The sequence below is a fragment of the Oryx dammah genome, unplaced genomic scaffold (genome assembly GCF_014754425.2).
Source record: "Oryx dammah isolate SB20612 unplaced genomic scaffold, SCBI_Odam_1.1 HiC_scaffold_21, whole genome shotgun sequence".
NCBI classification, from domain to species: Eukaryota; Metazoa; Chordata; class Mammalia; order Artiodactyla; family Bovidae; genus Oryx; species Oryx dammah.
The window spans coordinates 43,606,942-43,625,089 of record NW_024070205.1 but is presented as its reverse complement, the minus strand read 5'-3'; the positions used below and the strand labels follow the sequence as shown (position 1 = coordinate 43,625,089).

Here is an 18,148-nt window from a genome sequence, read left to right as displayed (position 1 = left end):
TAATTCCAGCTATGCTTTAATGATGCAATTTGGACTCTGAAAGAGATTATGAGTCACTTAATGAAAGACAGCTTGGTTTAGACATCTTTATTTTGGTTCGGCCATGTGACAAAGCAGTAAACTTTGTTACATATTGTTCAATCCATAAGTGTTCACTGAATATTTAGAAAGAAACAGAATCAGAAAATTTTTATATTCAGGACTCTTCCTTCTATGATCACTCACCTGCTTACTTCCCAATTCTTCCCCAGCAACTTTCTTTCTGATTCACTGCCCTGTACTTTAGCAAAAGCCATGTTGTTTTATGAATTCATACCTTTATTATTTTCCACCTTCTCCACTTAGCTAAGCTCTACTCATTCCTCACAATTTAGCTCAGCTACCATGTTCTTGAAGAAGTCTCGCCTGACTCCATTATCCATCCCCAGACTAAACTAAATGGTATAATTCTGGACTGCCATAGTACCCAATGGGCTTCCCTGGTGGCTCAGACAGTATAGAATCCGCCTGCAATGTGGGAGACCTGGGTTCAATCCCTAGGTCAGAAAGATCCCTTGGAGGAAGGCATGGCAACCCACTCCAATATTCTTGCCTAGAGAATCCCCATGGACAGATGAGCCTGGCAGGCTACAGTTCATAGGGTCGCAAAAAGTCGGACATGACTGAGTGACTAAGCACAGCACTTGGTACCCAATATAAATATCCAATAATGTAGTTGCCACAGAACATAGAAACTAACCACTTAAATATCTGTGCCCACTCATAGACTGTAAGCTCTTTAAAGCTTCTATCTATATAGTCACAAATACTAGCACAGATTCAACAATTATTTATTGAATGAATGAAAGAATGAGCAAACTCATCTCATTCCTTTTTTGCCTTAATTTTTCTCTCTTTAACTTACCTATGTTTTGTCAGCTGGTCACCCACAATTTTAACTATCTTTAAAAAAATGAACAAAATGCTCTTTGGCCAAACAGAAATCAAAAATTAAAATGACCCTGAGTTCTGCTTATTTATATACCCAAAAAGTACTCCTTCCTAATATTTTACAATTAATATTCAATAAATAGTTAACATCACCACCACTTTCTCCTAATGTCCTCTAAAGCAGAATCACATCTTAATATTCACTCTTTCACAATCACACATATTATTTATTTCTACTCTTCTTTCTCCTTGAAAAGATATAAAGTAGAGTAATTCTTTCTCTACTGATCCCATCACGTCTGTCCTTTTCCATTTCTAGAGCCCCTGCCTTTAATTTCTTCCAGTTCAGTTTGCTCTAGTTGCATCAAAGGAATAATTTAGTATACCGAAACTACATATAAGGAATTTCTGTTTCTTACTATATAGTATTCTAATTACATAGAATCCACAATTTCTAGCCTGTCTTTTAAAGATATGCATCACACCTTCATCTCTACCAGTATTCTCCCTGTTTCCTCTAAAAAAAATATATGTATTTCCCTGTGTTTCTAGGTATGCACTTCCCATTGAAGCCAAGCAAATATTCTTGAGGTATATCATAGTAAATCTGCAAATTCCTGCATGGTTACTTTTGTATATTGAGCTTTCAAGCTTTCCCTATTCTCTTTGTACCTTGATTCATTTTTTTAATTTAAATTAATTTTTATTGGAGTATAGTCATTTTGCAATGTTGTATTAGTTTCTGCTATACAGCAAAGTGAAACAACTACACATATATGTATATCCACTCTTTTTTAGATACCCTTCCCATGTAGATCACCACAGGCATTAGGTAGAAATCCCTGCACTATACAGTAGGTTTTCATTAATTAACCATTTTATAAAAAGTAGTATATATGTCAATCCCAATCTCCCAGTACATCCCACCCCCACTCCCCCCCTTGGTATCCGTGGTTGTTTTCTGCACTTATGACTCTATTTCCTCTTTGCTAGTAAGTTCATCTGCTCCATTTTTCTAGATTCCACATATAAATGTTATTGCACAGCATTTTTCTCTTCCTGAGTTACTTCACTCTTGATGACAATCTCTGGGTCCATCTATGTCACTACAAATGGCATTATTTCATTCCTTTTTGTGGCTGAGTAATAAGCCACTTTGTCCATTCCTCTGTTGATAGACATTTAGGTTGCTTCCACGTTGTGGCTGTTGTAAACAACGCTGCAATGGAAGCCGAGGTGCACGGATTTTCTCCAGCTGTACGCCAGGAGTGGGACTGCTGGATTATACGGCAGACCTAGTTTAAAAGGAGCCTCCGTATTGTTCTCCATAGTGGTGGCACCACCGACAATTTAAGGGGGTTCCTTTTTCTTCACTGGAGAAGGAAATGGCAACCTACTCCAGTACTCTTGCCTGAAAAACTCCATGGACTGTCGCCTACATGGACTGTCGCCTGAGGAGTCTGGTAGGTGACAGTCCATGGAGTCGCAAAGAGTCGGACATGACTGAGTGACTTCACGGCTTCACGACGACTTTTTCTTCACTCCTTATCCACTTTGTAGATTTTTTTGATGATGGCCATTCTGACTGGTGTAAGATGATACCTTGTTGTAGTATTGATTTGCATTTATCTAATACTTAGTGATGTTGAGCATGTCTTCATGTGCTTTTTTGGCCATCTGTCTTTTTTGGGTAAATTTCTATGTATACATTCTGATCATTTTTTGATTATTTGTTTTTTGATATTGAGGTGCATGAGCTGCTTGTACATTTTGAAGATCAATCCCTTTATCAATCACTTTATTTGAAAATATTTTTTCTTATTTTGAAGGCCATCTTTTCATTTTGTTTATGATTTCCTTTGCTGTGCAAAATCTTACAAGCTTAACTAGGTCTCATTTGATTACTTTTGTTATTATTTTCATTACTCTAAGTGGTGAACAAAAACATCCCTGTTTACATTTCTCCTCCTCCTTAATTACCTTCAGAAATATTAATTGCTCCCTTAATAAGCAACCTTTTTTTTAATTAAATTTATTTATTTATTTTTAATTTTTACTTTACAATTCTGTATTGGTTTTGGCATAGATTGACATGAATCCACCACAGGTGTACATGTTTGTATTTTACCTGAACTGACACTACATTGCTCTGTAAGTTTTTAGGAGGAAGTTTATGTGTGCACTTCTGGATTACTGTTCTCCCTTACAGGGCTTAATCCAGCAGCACACTCTGCCATATAAATTGGCTTTTTAATTTAAGTTGGCTAATTTATAGATGGGCCTAGAGGTAAAAAACCCAACTGCCAATGCAGGAGACACAGAGATGTGGATTGGATCCTTAGATCAAGAAGATGCCCTGGAGGAGGGCATGGCAACCCACTCCAGTATTCTTGCCTGGAGAATCCCATGGACAAAGGAGCCTGGTGGGCTATAGTCCATGGGGTCACAAAGAGTCAGATACAACCAAGTGACTAACACTTTGACTTTCATGTCAAAGGATAATTAATACGTTCAGTTGAGTTCAGTTCAGGTGCTCAGTCGTGTCTGACTCTTTGTGACCCCATGAACTGCAGCACACCAGGCTTCCCTGTCCATCACCAACTCCTGGAGTTCATTCAAACTCATGTGCATTGAGTCAGTGATGCCATCCAGCCATCTCATCTTCTGTCGTCCCCTTCTCCTCCTGCCCCCAATCCCTCCCAGCTTCAGAGTCTTTTCCAATGAGTCAACTCTTCACATGAGGTGGCCAAAGTATTGGAGTTTCAACCTCAGCATCAGTCCCTCCAATGAACACCCAGGACTGGTCTCCTTTAGGATGGGCTGGTTGGATTTCCTTGCAGTCCAAGGGACTCGCAAGAGTCTTTTCCAGCACCACAGTTCAAAAGCATCAATTCTTTGGTGCTCAGCTTTCTTCACAGTCCAACTCTCAAATCCATACATGACCACTTTCTATCATTGACCTTAACAAATTTACTTATACAATTTAGCAACAAGAAACAGTAAAAGAAAATGCCACAATAAATGTTTCTGCCCATATATTGTCACTAGGTTAATAAAAAAATTCACTTTTGGGAGAATACTATCTAAGAAATAAATAATGTAAAATGCTATTTTGAATAAAACTTTGTGTCCACATATTCATTTTGTTTCTTTAAAAAACAAACTAAAGATATCAAAAACCCATTAAGATATTTAGTTAATGGATAAGACAGACTTGATCAATATATTAAACAAAAACTTACAGGATCAGCAGGTCCACAGAATTCTCGAAATGTCATTGTAGGATTAGTTTGTTGAATCTCCATTGCTACACAAGGCCCAGAATACATTTCTGTCACCATTTCCTATAATATATAAATAAGATAATATTAACAAATGAGTAGAATTTAATAATCTTTTGCTTCTCTTCAATTAATTGCACTACTATTCTATTGGACTCAAAATGTTAAAGTTATCTTTGATTTCTTCTCTACCTGTACCCTCTATGCCAAGCGCTTCCTACATTTTGTCCATTTTTCCTACAAAAATGTATTTTAGATATGTTCCCTTGTCTCCATTCCTACTATTATCATACTAATGCTTTATTACTTGATATGTTCACTATTTGAAATTATCTTCTAGTACATATTTCTTTTAAAAAGCTCTCTCCTCTCAAACACAAAATATATTAAATGAACATTTAGAAAGATATATATTCCAAGTGTTTCTCCCAAAGAAACTTATAAAAATCATAATGAGTTTCAGCAATGAGGAATAATAGGCATCAGATCCTTTTCTCACATTAAACATCTAGAAACTAAAAGCAATAAACATATATTGTTTTTAGACACTGAGCAATAGACAGCACAGTACCATGATCCTCAAGAGAAGGAAAATGAAAGAGATAAGCTGTACAACTGCCCATCTTACTGCCTGAAGGCTTCTAGACAGTGAAACAGGTATAGGAAACACAAAAGAGCCCAACATTCTCACTGAACAGAACAGATCGAGACTGGAGTTTAGGGAGGCCAATGAGGCTACGATTTGCCGAACAGAATACTAGAGGAAGTGGGAGAGCAACAAGAGAGTAAGCCTCAGGGATCTGCAGAGAAGTTTTTGAGTCTTAGACTAAGAGTATGGGTATATATAGAGGATACTACTGAAGGCTGAGAAAAGAAGTCCCAGAAGACAGTAAATGAAACAATTCATAAATACTGTACAAGACTGGGAATAATTTGTACTCCTATAAGCTGGAGTGGAAGCCCACATATATACAGGGCATCATGTACAGTCCTCAGAATGGTATTATACCCTAGTTGCTATTGTTCACTCACTCACAGTATACAACACTTTGTGATCACATGAACTGCAGAACGCCAGGCTTCTTTGCCCATCACTATCTCCCTGAATTTGCTCAAACTCATGTCCATTGAGTCAGTGATGCCGTTCAACCATCTCATCCTCTGCTGTCCCCTCCTCCTCCTCCCTCCATCTTTCCCAGCATCAGGATCTTTTCTAATGCGTCGGCTCTTTGCATCAAGTGGCCAAAGTATTGGAGCTTCAGCATCAGTCCTCCCAATGATATTCAGGATTGATTTCCTTTAGGATTGACTGGTTTGATTTGCCTGCATTCCAAGGGATTCTCAAGAGTCTTCTCCAGCACCACAATTCAAAAGCATCAATTCTTTGGCATTCATCCTTCTTTATGGTTCATATCCATACAAGGAAAAACCACAGTTTTGACTAGACAGACCTTTGTCAGGAAAGTAATATCTCTGCATTTTAAAACACTGTTTAGGTTTGACATAGCTATTTTTCCAAGGAGTAAGTGTCTTTTAATTTCATGGCTGCAGTCACCATCTTTTGGAGCCCAAGAAAATGAAATCTGACACTGTTTCCACATTTTCCCCGTCATGAAGTGATAGGACCAGATGGATGATCTTAGGTTTTTGAATGCTGAGTTTGAAGCCAGCTTTTCACTCTCCTCTTTCACATTCATCAAGAGGCTCCTTAGTTCCTCTTCATTTTCTGCCATTAAAATATACTATAGTAGTTGGCCTAAACATGCTTTATGTATGGAACACTCTGTATCTATCCTATAAAAGCTTAAAAGGAAGTCTCAAAAGTGTCAAACTGATCCCAAGTAACTTGCCCAAGGGCCAGAACAAAATCAAACATTTTTTAAAGGAATACAGTGACACCATGTAACGGTGTAAATTTCACAACACCAGTACATAACAAAAATTGCCAGGCATACAAAGAAATAGGAAAATATAAAGTATCACCAGAACCAAACTCAAGAGACACAAACCCAGGGATGATAGAAATGATGGATGTAATTAAACAAGAAATTTTAAAAGTCACTATAAATAGGTTCTACATGCTCAAATTATAGAAGAAAACATGTACATAATACACAGCAAAAGAAGATATTTAAAAGATCCAAACAAAACTTCTAGAGATGAAAACTACATCTGAATTTATAAGTGACGAAGAGGATAAACCCTTGCAGAAGATCAACAAATTTGAAGGCATGCAACAGAAACTATTAAAAAGCAAGCATGGAAAGAAAGAAGAGTGAAGAAAAACTTTTAAATTTTAAAAAAAGACTATGGGACAACGTCAACCAGTGTAATTGGAACCTCAAAAGAAGAAAGGATGATGAACAGAAATTATCGGGAATTAATTAATTTTGAGGATTAATCACTAAAAAGTTTTTAAATTTGATGAAACTGAAGAGGAACTAAAAAGCCTCTTGATGAAAGTGAAAGTGGAGAGTGAAAAAGTTGGCTTAAAACTCAACATTCAGAAAACGAAGATCATGGCATCTGGTCCCATCACTTCATGGGAAATAAATGGGGAAACAGTGGAAACAGGGTCAGACTTTATTTTTGGGGGCTCCAAAATCACTGCAGATGGTGACTGCAGCCATGAAATTAAAAGACGCTTACTCCTTGGAAGAAAAGTTATGACCAACCTAGACAGCATATTCAAAAGCAGAGACATTACTTTGCCAACAAAGGTCCGTCTAGTTACTTTGCCAACAAAGGTCCGTCTAGTCAAGGCTATGGTTTTTCCTGTGGTCATGTATGGATGTAAGAGTTGGACTGTGAAGAAAGCTGGGTGCCAAAGAATTGATGCTTTTGAACTGTGGTGTTGGAGAAGACTCTTGAGAGTCCCTTGGACTGCAAGGAGATCCAACCAGTCCATTCTGAAGGAGATCAACCCTGGGATTTCTTTGGAAGGAATGATGCTAAAGCTGAAACTCCATTACTTTGGCCACCTCATGTGAAGAGTTGACTCATTGGAAAAGACTTTGATGCTGGGAGGGATTGGGGGCAGGAGAAGAAGGGGACAACAGAGAATGAGATGGCTGGATGGCATCCCTGACTCGATGGACGTGAGTCTGAGTGAACTCCGGGAGTTGGTGATGGACAGGAGGCCTGGCGTGCTGCGATTCATGGGGTCACAAAGAGTCAGACACGACTGAGTGACTGAACTGACTGACTGATAAACCCACAGATATAACAAAATCCAAGGAGAAAAAGTGGAAAGAAAAATAAAGTAGGCCATATCATAATCAGATTAGCTATGAAACACGAACAACAATAACAAAAAAAGCAGCAAAAAACAGTGAAACAAAAACAACAAAAAATGTAGAAACATCAAAAAAAAAAAAAGAAAACAGAACAAAGATAAGGATAAAAACAACTTATGTCAAATTCTATAATCAGTTGAGAAAATATTTGGAAAATATTTTTCGAGATGAATGAAAAATAAAGGCTTTTTCAGAGTATAGGTATTTAACCTCTTTGGTTAAGTTTATTTTTAGGTATTTTACTCTTTATTACCCAATTTCAAATGGGGATTGCTTTCTCACTTTATCTTTCTGATAGTTCATTTTAGTGTACAGGAAACCAATAGATTCCTATATGTGAACCTTGTATCCTGCAACTTTACTGAATTCACTTAATTCTAATAGCTTTTTGTTTGTTTGTTTGTTTTTGGTGGAGACTTTAAGATATTCTCTATATAATAACACTTGTTGTTGTTTAGTTGCTAAGTTGTGTCTCATTCTCTGTGACCCCACAGATTGCACAACACCAGTTTCATCTGCCCACCGGAATTTCCCAGGCAAAAATACTACAATGGGTAAGCATTTCCTTCTCCATGGGATCTTTGCAACCCAGGGATCATACCTGCATCTACTGCATTGGCAGGTGGATTCTTTAACTCTGAGCTTCCAGGGTAGCATATAATACCATATCATCTGCAAATAGTGACAGTTTTATTTCTTCCTCACAATTTGAATGCCTCTTATTTCTTTTACTTCTCTGATTACTATGGCAAAGACTTCTAATACTATGTTAAATAGAAGCAGGGAGAGTTGGCATCCTTGTCTTGGAAGTAAAAGACCTATACTATGTAAACTATAGAATACTGATGAAGGAAACTGAAGATGATGCAAAGATATCCTGCATTCTTGGACTGGAGAAAGTAATATTGTTAAAATGGCTATACTAACCAAAGCAATCTACAGATTTAATGCAATCTCTATCAAAATATCCATGACGTTTTTCATAGAACTCAAACAAATAATCCTAAAATTTATATGAAACTACAAAGGACCCTGAATTGCCACAGCAATCTTGAGGGGGAAGAAATGCTGGAGGTATCATGCTCCCTGACTTTAGACTACACAGGAAAGCTACAGTAGTCAAAACAACATGGTACTGGTACAAAGACAGACACACAGATGAAGGGAACAGAATAGAAGGCCCAAAATAAACCCACACACTTATGATCACTCTACAACAAAGAAGGCAAGAATATACAATGGGAAAAGACGGTCCCTTTAACAAGTGATGCTGGGAAAACTGAACAGCTACATGTAAGAGTGAAATTAGAACATTTTCTTACACTGTATAAAAAATATACTCAAGATAGATAAAGACCTAAATGTAAGACCTGAATCCAAAAAAAAAAAAAAAAATTACTTCTACAAAAAATACAGACAGAATACACTTCAACATAAATTGCAGCATTATTTTTTTTGGATCAGTCTTTTAGGCAAAAGAAATAAAAGCAAAAATAAATAAATGGGAACTATTAAACATAAGAAGTTTTATACAGCAAAGGAAACCATCAACAAAATGAAAAGACAACATACTGAATGGGAGAAAATAATTATAAATACTATGATTGATAAGAATTTAATATCAAAAATAAAGAGCTCATAGAACTCAATGTCAAAAAGCAAAAACCCTATTAAAAAATGTGGAAGGCTGAATAGACATTTTTCCAAAGAAGACATATAGAAGGCCAACGGACATACAGATGGCCAAAATCTCTCAGATTTTGTTTGTCTGATAAAATCTTTCTTTTTTGATTGAAAGATCACTGACTTACAATATTAGTTTCAGGTGTATAACAGAGTGATTCAATATTTTTATAGATTATATTCCATTTACAGTTATTACAAAATAATGGCAAGATTCTCCAGATAGTTTATCCTTTATACCAGAGAAGTGCAAATAAAAGCACAATGAGATATCACACCTGCTAAAATAGCTACCATCAAAATGTCTACAAATAACAAATGCTGGCAAGGATGTGCAGAAACGGGAACCCTAGTACATTGTTAGTGAGAATAAAATTGGTGCAGCCACTATGGAAAACAGTACGGAGGTTCCTCAGAAAAAGTAAACACAGAACTACCATATGATCCAGCAACTCCACTGCTGGATATATATCTGAAGAAAATAAAAACACTAATTCAAAAAGATATATGCATTCCAGTAGCAGCATTATTTTCAAGAGCCAATATATGGAAACAGTCTAAGTATCCAACAACAGGTGAATGAATAATGAAGATGTGATATATACATACAATGGAATACTACTCAGTAATAAAAATGCCAGACAAAAATATGGAGCCACACAAAACAATGGTAAATATGTGGGTAAATATAAACATGTTTCACAGCAATTAAAAAAGAAAATTTAATTGATTACTTAAAGCAAAAATATTAAAAATGTATCATAAAGCTTTTAACATATAAATGTAAAATGTAAAACAACAGCATGCAGAATAAGAGGGAGGAAATAGATATATATTTTTTAAGGTTCTTAACTGTATATGTGAAATGGTTTAAGGAAAAACATGGTCCAAAAAAAGTGCCTCTCACTGAAAGATTCAGTGAATGGAACATTTCAGACAGAACTGAAAACAAATATAAAGATCTAGAGAAAGAAGTACAGTTAGGGTATATGAAGTTCAGTAAAGAGCTATGATATCAGGAGCTGAGTGAGACCACAGGAAAGCAGTTAAGAGGAGGCCCAGGGGACTTCCCTGCTTGTCCAGTGGTTAAGACTGCCTTCCAAAGCAGGGAGTGTGGGTTCAATCCTGGTCGGGGAGCTAAGATTCCACATGTCTTGTGGCCAAAAAACCAAAACATAAAACAGAAACAACGTTGTAACAAATTTAGTAAAGACTTTAAAAACAGTCCACATTAGAAAAGAAAAGGGATGAGGTCAGATCACAGTAGGCCATGTAAACCATGTTAATGACCTTGGAAGGCTTATAATACCCAATGCCAAAGTGAAATAAAGACAATTTATTACAGACCAGTATTTAAATATTAATCAGAACTCAATCATCATGTCTACTAAAAATGCCAGAAGTTAAAAAAGGAAGGAGAGGACTTCATAATTAATATGGTAAACAGATCCCTACTCATTAGAACCCCTAAATTATGCCCCTGAAGTTACTCCACTAATTCAAAAAGGTCATACGAAATTGACTTTTATGGATAATTATGTTGAGGAGGATCTTCTGTCTCATGGTATGAAGTACTGCCTACACATAAATGTAAAGAGTCTAAATCCTCAGTTGGGGCAGAAGAAGGGATGAGTACGTTATCCAAAAAGAGAAGTGCCAATTTTGTCCACCTTTCTTTTATGTGTGTGTCTCTCTCTCTTTCAGTGTTAAATACTATTAAAATGATAAACAGAGGGCTATACAAAGCACAAAGAAAATGTTGAAAAAAAAACTGCATCAAAAACAAAGTGATCCTTAAAAACTGAACTTGAGAATTCTGTTAATAGATTAAGAGAATTAACAGAATTCTCAAACCTAGGTTTTTACTTAAGTAAAAAGTATCAAACAAAAAAGTACTTGTTTCCTTCCTTAACAGCCCTTTGATTACAGTCCTTAAGTAGTTGAAATGGAGTATCTGATTTAATATCCATCCTCACCAGGACATAAGCTCCAAGAATGCAGGCAGTGTGCATTTCTGGCTCCCTGGTATCCAACACATTGTCTGGCCCACAAGCGGTAATATATGTGTGGCAAATAATTGGATCATGATAACACTATAAGATAGTAATTATTACCTTTTCATGACTGCAAATGCTGAAGCAGCAAATTTAAGTATAAATGATCAACATGGAATCTACTATAAAGAATGTCAGCCTTAATAACAATAAAAGTAGTAATAATAAAAACAGCTGATATTTACTAAAGCAACAATCTCAGTAATATGTGAGATTACTTTACAAGATTTATTTATTTCATAACCACAATAATTTTATAAAGTAATAATAACATTGTTTCAATTTGATATACAGATAAACTAGGGCTTAAAAAAGGTAAGTAATTTCTATGGTCATACAACTGGTGGTTTTGGTATCTGAACCTAGCATCTGACTCGACAGTCAAAAAAGGAAGGAACCTGAGATAAGGAAGCTGTAAGCAGCTGCAGTGAAATCTGGGAGCTAGGAAAATTCTACAATTTGAAGCAAGTGATATGAGATAACCTAGAACTAGAGTAGAATTATACACACACACACACGCACACATATTTAGTACAGCAGTGTCAGTGACACTGTATTATTTCCCACTATGTATTCCAGGGGTTCTCAACTCTAGGATCTAATGCCTGCTGATCTAAGGTGGAGCTGATGTAATAATAATAGAAATAAACTGCACAATAAATGCAATGCACTTGATTCATCCCCAAACCATCCCTCCATCCCTTTCCCCAGGATCCGTGGAAAAACTGTCTTCCACGAAACTGATCCGTAGAGCCAAAAAGTTTAAGGACCACTGACATATTCTACATTTGAGAGGATCATTTCACATCCTGACATTAAGAAAACTTTAAGTTTAAAAAATAATAAAATGGATGGAGCCACTAATATGACCTTATATATCTTCTTTTATAAGTAAGAATCTGAAGACAAAGAGGTCAAAGCATTATACTAACAAAGTCAATAAGAATCAGATCACCTGTTTTTTAGTTCCTTTAGATTATGTTGCCTCTTAAGATTATTTTTACAGGGCCTACTTTGTAGCATTATATATAGCTCCTAAAATTAAGGGGCTTCCCTGGTGGCTCGAACAGTAAAGAATCTGCCTGCAACAGAGGAAAGCTGGGTATGATCCCTGGGTTGGGAAGATCCCCTGAAGAAGGGAATGGCAACCCACATCAGAATTACTGCCTGAAGAATTTCATGGACAGAAGAGCCTGAGGGGCTACACTCCATGGGGTCACAGAGTCGGACCAACTGAGGGACTAACGTTTTCACTTTTTCAAAATTAAGAGACATCTAGTATGCAGCATTTTACCTTTTCCACCTAAATATTAACTGTCATGAGAAATAAGACACCCAAGAGAAATAAAACAATCACAACAGCAAGTGAGATCCAGGGTTTACTATCTGATTCTTATGATCACAAATTACCCAAGGAAAGATACCACAAACATATGCATTTCTAGTATGTGAATACAGACCATCACACAACTTCCTCTGAATGAAATAGTCACAGTGAGAATGAAATAGTCAGAATGAATGAGACAAGAACTTTTAAAGAATCAGATTATTAAATCACTCAAGAATATTATTTATTTCAATAAACTATTACTGGGATAAAAACACTCTTACTTCCCTTTGGGGGAGAATTTTCAAGGAAATAACTTTTCCTAGATTCAATAAAATTTTATATCATATATATATAGTAACATCTCAAAGATACTTAGATATTGATATATTCTGGCTCATACTATATGAGCCAGTGCATTCTCCCATTAACAGACTGTTATAAACCAACCATTTGAAATATATGTTTTAAGCTGAATAAGCCATTTTAAGCTGAATAAAAATTATAACCATTACTAAAAACTACTCACAAGACTAATAATTAGTCTGGAATAAAGTAGTTTTTCCCTTCCAAAAAGTCCCTCTGTTCTCTCTCCTAAATAGGTTCTTTTATTAATATTACAAGATTTAATTAATAATTATAGAGGATATCTTGCTGAGAAGATTAAACAGAAGAAAGTACATCAACACCAATCATTCTGAGTTGTTCTGACATTAAAGTATAATATTGCTACTGGTATTCAAATTCCTGATTTCTCAGGAAAAATAACATGTTCACCTAGTGATACATTTATCTTAATCTCCAGAATCCTGGGTTCAAAAAATTCCAAGAGTAAATGTATACTATATAAAAGTTGCATGTATGGCATTTATAAAACACAACATATAATGTTGTACATATGAAACTGATATATAATGTTATCCAATGTTACCTCAACAAAAAGGAAATTTTAAAAGATAAGCTTTTTAAAAAAAAGTTGCTTACCAACAGGAAATATGACTTACCTCAGATATGGATATAAAACATTAAGGTACTCAACTACTACGTGTTACCAAATTCAATTCTATCTGATGTTGTAGGAGAATATAACTCAGGATCAAAGGTACTGTGAGATAAGTATCCATGAGTCTCTCTATCTTATAAACAGTAAAACTATAACGTGCATTAACAAAGGTAGTTGCTTTTAACTATATATTTAAAAGTGTATTTAACACATAAAAGAAGGGAACTGTAAAATAGAAAGATTTTTAAAATGGAAAACAGTTGTCACTGGTTGAATAAATGATGTTAAGAACACACTTTAAAATTTCTTCCATTCAAAAAAAGAAAAAGCATAACTCTAAAATGAAGAAGCTGATAAGACTAAAGTTTGAAAAGCTGTAACAATAGGAAAAGCACTTTGGTTCCTCTAAAGAAGGGTAGAACACTACCAGTTCCCTGATGTTCAAGCTGGCTTTAGAAAAGGCAGAGGAACCAGAGATCAAATTGCCAACATCTGCTGGATCATGGAAAAAGCAAGAGTTCCAGAAAAACATCTATTTCTGCTTTATTGACTATGCCAAAGCCTTAGACTGTGTGCATCACAATAAACTGTGGAAAATTCTGAAAGAGATGGGAATACCACACCACCTAACCTGCCTCTTGAGAAATCTGTATGCAGGTCAGGAAACAACAGTTAGAACTGGACATGGAACAACAGACTGGTTCCAAATAGGAAAAGGAGTACATCAAGGCTGTATATTGTCACCCTGCTTATTTAACTTCTATGCAGAGTACATCATGAGAAACGCTGGACTGGAAGAAATACAAGCTGGAATCAAGATTGCCAGGAGAAATATCAATAACCTCAGATATGCAAATGATACCACCCTTATGGCAGAAAGTGAAGAGGAGCTAAAAAGCCTCTTAATGAAAGTGAAAGAGGAGAGTGAAAAAGTTGGCTTAAAGCTCAACATTCAGAAAACGAAGATCATGGCATCCAGTCCCATCACTTCATGGGAAATAGATGGGGAAACAGTGGAACAGGGTCAGACTTTGTTTTTTGGGGCTCCAAAATCACTGCAGATGGTTACTGCAGCCATGAAATTAAAAGATGCTTACTCCTTGGAAGAAAAGTTATGACCAATCTAGATAGTATATTCAAAAGCAGAGACATTACTTTGCCGACTAAGGTCTGTCTAGTCAAGGCTATGGTTGTTCCTGTGGTCATGTATGGATGTGAGAGTTGGACTGTGAAGAAGGCTGAGCGCCGAAGAATTGATGCTTTTGAACTGTTGGAGAAGACTCTTGAGAGTCCCTTGGACTGCAAGGAGATCCAACCAGTCCATTCTGAAGGAGATCAACCCTGGGGTTTCTTTGGAAGGAATGATGCTGAAGCTGAAGCTCCAGTACTTTGGCCACCTCATGCGAAGAGCTGACTCATTGGAAAAGACTCTGATGCTGGGAGGGATTGGGGGCAGGAGGAGAGGGGGACGACCAAGGATGAGATGGCTGGATGGCATCATGGACTCGATGGACGTGAATCTAAGTGAACTCCAGGAGTTGGTGATGGACAGGGAGGCCTGGCGTGCTGCAATTCATGGGGTCGCAAAGAGTCAGACACGACTGAGCGACTGAACTATGAACTATGCTAAATGCAAAATATAAGATTTCATCATCAGTCTTTACTATGTAGGGCTAAACAGAAGAAAGGCTCAGGCCAGTTCTTGGACCAGCGCCTTTTTCCTTTTCTAAAGTAGGTTGATGTTGAGCATCTTTTCATGTGTTTGTTAGCCATCCATATGTCTTCTTTGGAGAAATGTCTATTTAGTTCTTTGGCCCATTTTTTGATTGGGTCGTTTATTTTTCTGGAATTGAGCTGCAGGAGTTGCTTGTATATTTTTGAGATTAGTTGTTTGTCAGTTGCTTCATTTGCTATTATTTTCTCCCATTTGGAAGGCTGCCTTTTCACTTTGCTTATATTTTCCTTTGTTGTGCAGAAGCTTTTAATTTTAATTAGGTCCCATTTGTTTATTTTTGCTTTTATTTCCAGAATTCTGAGAGGTGGATCATAGAGGATCCTGCTGTGGTTTATGTTGGAGAGTGTTTTGCCTATGTTCTCCTCTAGGAGTTTTATAGTTTCTGGTCTTACATTTAGATCTTTAATCCATTTTGAGTTTATCTTTGTGTGTGGTGTTAGAAAGTGATCTAGTTTCATTCTTTTACAAGTGGTTGACCAGTTTTCCCAGCACCACTATTAGAGAAATGCAAATCAAAACCACGATGAGGTACCACTTCACACCAGTCAGAATGTCTGCGATCCAAAAATCTGCAAGCAATAAATGCTGGAGAGGGTGTGGAGAGAAGGGAACCCTTCTACACTGTTGGTGGGAACGCAAACTAGTACAGCCACTATGGAGAACAGTGTGGAGATTCCTTAAAAAATTGCAAATAGAACTGCCTTATGACCCAGCAATCCCACTGCTGGGCATACACACTGAGGAAACCAGAATTGAAAGAGACACATGTACCCCAATGTTCATCACAGCACTGTTTATAATAGCCAGGACATGGAAACAACCTAGATGTCCATCAGCAGATGAATGGATAAGAAAGCTGTGGTACATATACACAATGGAGTATTACTCAGCCATTAAAAAGAATACATTTGAATCAGTTCTGATGAGATGGATGAAACTGGAGCCGATTATACAGAGTGAAGTAAGCCAGAAAGAAAAACACCAATACAGTATACTAACACATATATATGGAATTTAGAAAGATGGCAATGATGACCCTGTATGCAGGACAGCAAAAAAGACACAGATGTGTATAGCAGACTTTTGGACTCCGAGGGAGAGGGAGAGGGTGAGATGATTTGGGAGAATGGCATTGAAACATGTATAATATCATGTAAGAATCAAATTGCCAGTCTATGTCCAATGCAGGATATAGCACGCTTGGGGCTGGTACATGGGGATGACCCAGAGAGATGTTGTGGGGAAGGGGGTGGGAGGGGGGTTCATGTTTGGGAACGCATGTACACCCGTGGTGGATTCATGTCAATGTATGGCAAAACCAATACAGAATTGTAAAGTAAAATAAAATAAATAAATAAATAAATTAAATAAATAAATAAAATGAAATTTAAAAATAAAAATAAAAACAAAATAATTCAAAAAAATAAAAATAAAAAAATAAAGTAGGTTGAGGACTTCCTGTTGGCTCAGTGCTAAAGAATCCACTTGCCATTGCAGAAGATACGGGTTCAATCACTGATGCAGGAAGAGCCCACATACCACAGAACAACTAAGCCTATGCCCCACAACTACCTGCAACTATTAAAGCCCCTATACCCTAGAGCCCGTGCTCGCCAACAAGAGAAGCCACCACGATGAGAAGCCTGTGTACCACAACCAGAGAATAGCCCCAACTCTTGGCAACTTGAGAAAAAAACCATGCACCAACGAAGACCTAGCACAGCCAAATATAAACAAATAACTTTAAAAAAATTAGAAATAAAATTTTTAAAAACTAGGTTAAAAGGAAAGGGTGTAGAGAGATGAGGAGAGGGGAATCTAGTCTAACTGTCAGGGTGAACTTTACTCAAAAGGGAAAAAAAAGAGCAAAATGCCCTATAAAGCAATAAGGGTGATGAGGCAGGCCACCAGCACAAATGTATCTAATTTGATAAAAGGGGAAGGAAACTAACTTTGATTAAGTATCTGTCATGTGTTATTTTAAGGAACAACACTTGGTTTATTTGAATACAGTCTTGTTTTCAAGAATGAATTTCACTGCTCTCTAAACAGTTCCCCTTAAGTCTTACTATTATTCACTCTCCACTGTATTTTCAGATGATTCTATCTGCATTTGTATCATTAAATAGACTATGCTATGAAATAACTGCTATGCAACTACATCAAGAACTATTTGCTCTCAACTTTTTAAAGCATTTTCAACAGTCTTCTACCTTGAGAATATTATCTCCATGTGCTGTGCTTAGTCGATGAGTTGTTTCGGACTTTGTGACCCCATGGGCTGTGTAGCCCACTTGGGCTACAGGCTCTGCTGTCCATGGGGACTCTCCAGGCAAGAATACTAGAGTGGGTTGCCATGCCCTCCTCCAAGGGATAGCTTCAACCCAGGGATTGAACCCTGGTCTCCCACACTGCAGGCAGATTCTTTACCATTTGGGCCAGAAGGGAAGCCTATCAAAATGTGTCAATATTTCAGCAAAGTGATTTTTGGATTTCTGTATATTTTTGTTCCATAAATGAAACAGCATCATATTTTAAAAACTGACCCACTGGCTTTCAGGGATAAAAATACTCCAGTCATTGGTATGATCAGTTGTCAACCAGCAGAACTGTGAATACTTCAAGGAATATTTTCACGATTATAAATTATACTGAGACCTACAAAATCTGAGATACACAAGTTTTCAATACCAATACTTTACATTTACTTCAGTACTTACATTATACTCAGACACTACTCCTTTATAAACTTCATAAAACTCTTCAACATTAATCCGATCCATGTTAAACTGGATTTAAAAAAAAAGAAAAACATAAGTCAACCAAAAAAATAGAATGA

At 36.7% G+C, this 18,148-nt stretch overlaps 1 protein-coding gene across 3 annotated transcripts in view; it reads right to left on the bottom strand.

Annotated features, from left to right (window-relative positions):
- NME7 (NME/NM23 family member 7) overlaps positions 1-18,148 on the bottom strand; it is a 238,487-nt gene that overhangs the window by 120,431 nt on the left and 99,908 nt on the right. For all 3 annotated transcript variants that reach the window (XM_040263560.1, XM_040263561.1, XM_040263559.1), the window contains exons 9-10: positions 18,030-18,098; positions 4,173-4,274 (exon numbers count right to left, since the gene is read on the bottom strand). In XM_040263560.1, the coding sequence (XP_040119494.1) occupies positions 4,173-4,274; positions 18,030-18,098 (171 nt within the window). The remainder of the gene's footprint in view (positions 1-4,172; positions 4,275-18,029; positions 18,099-18,148) is intronic.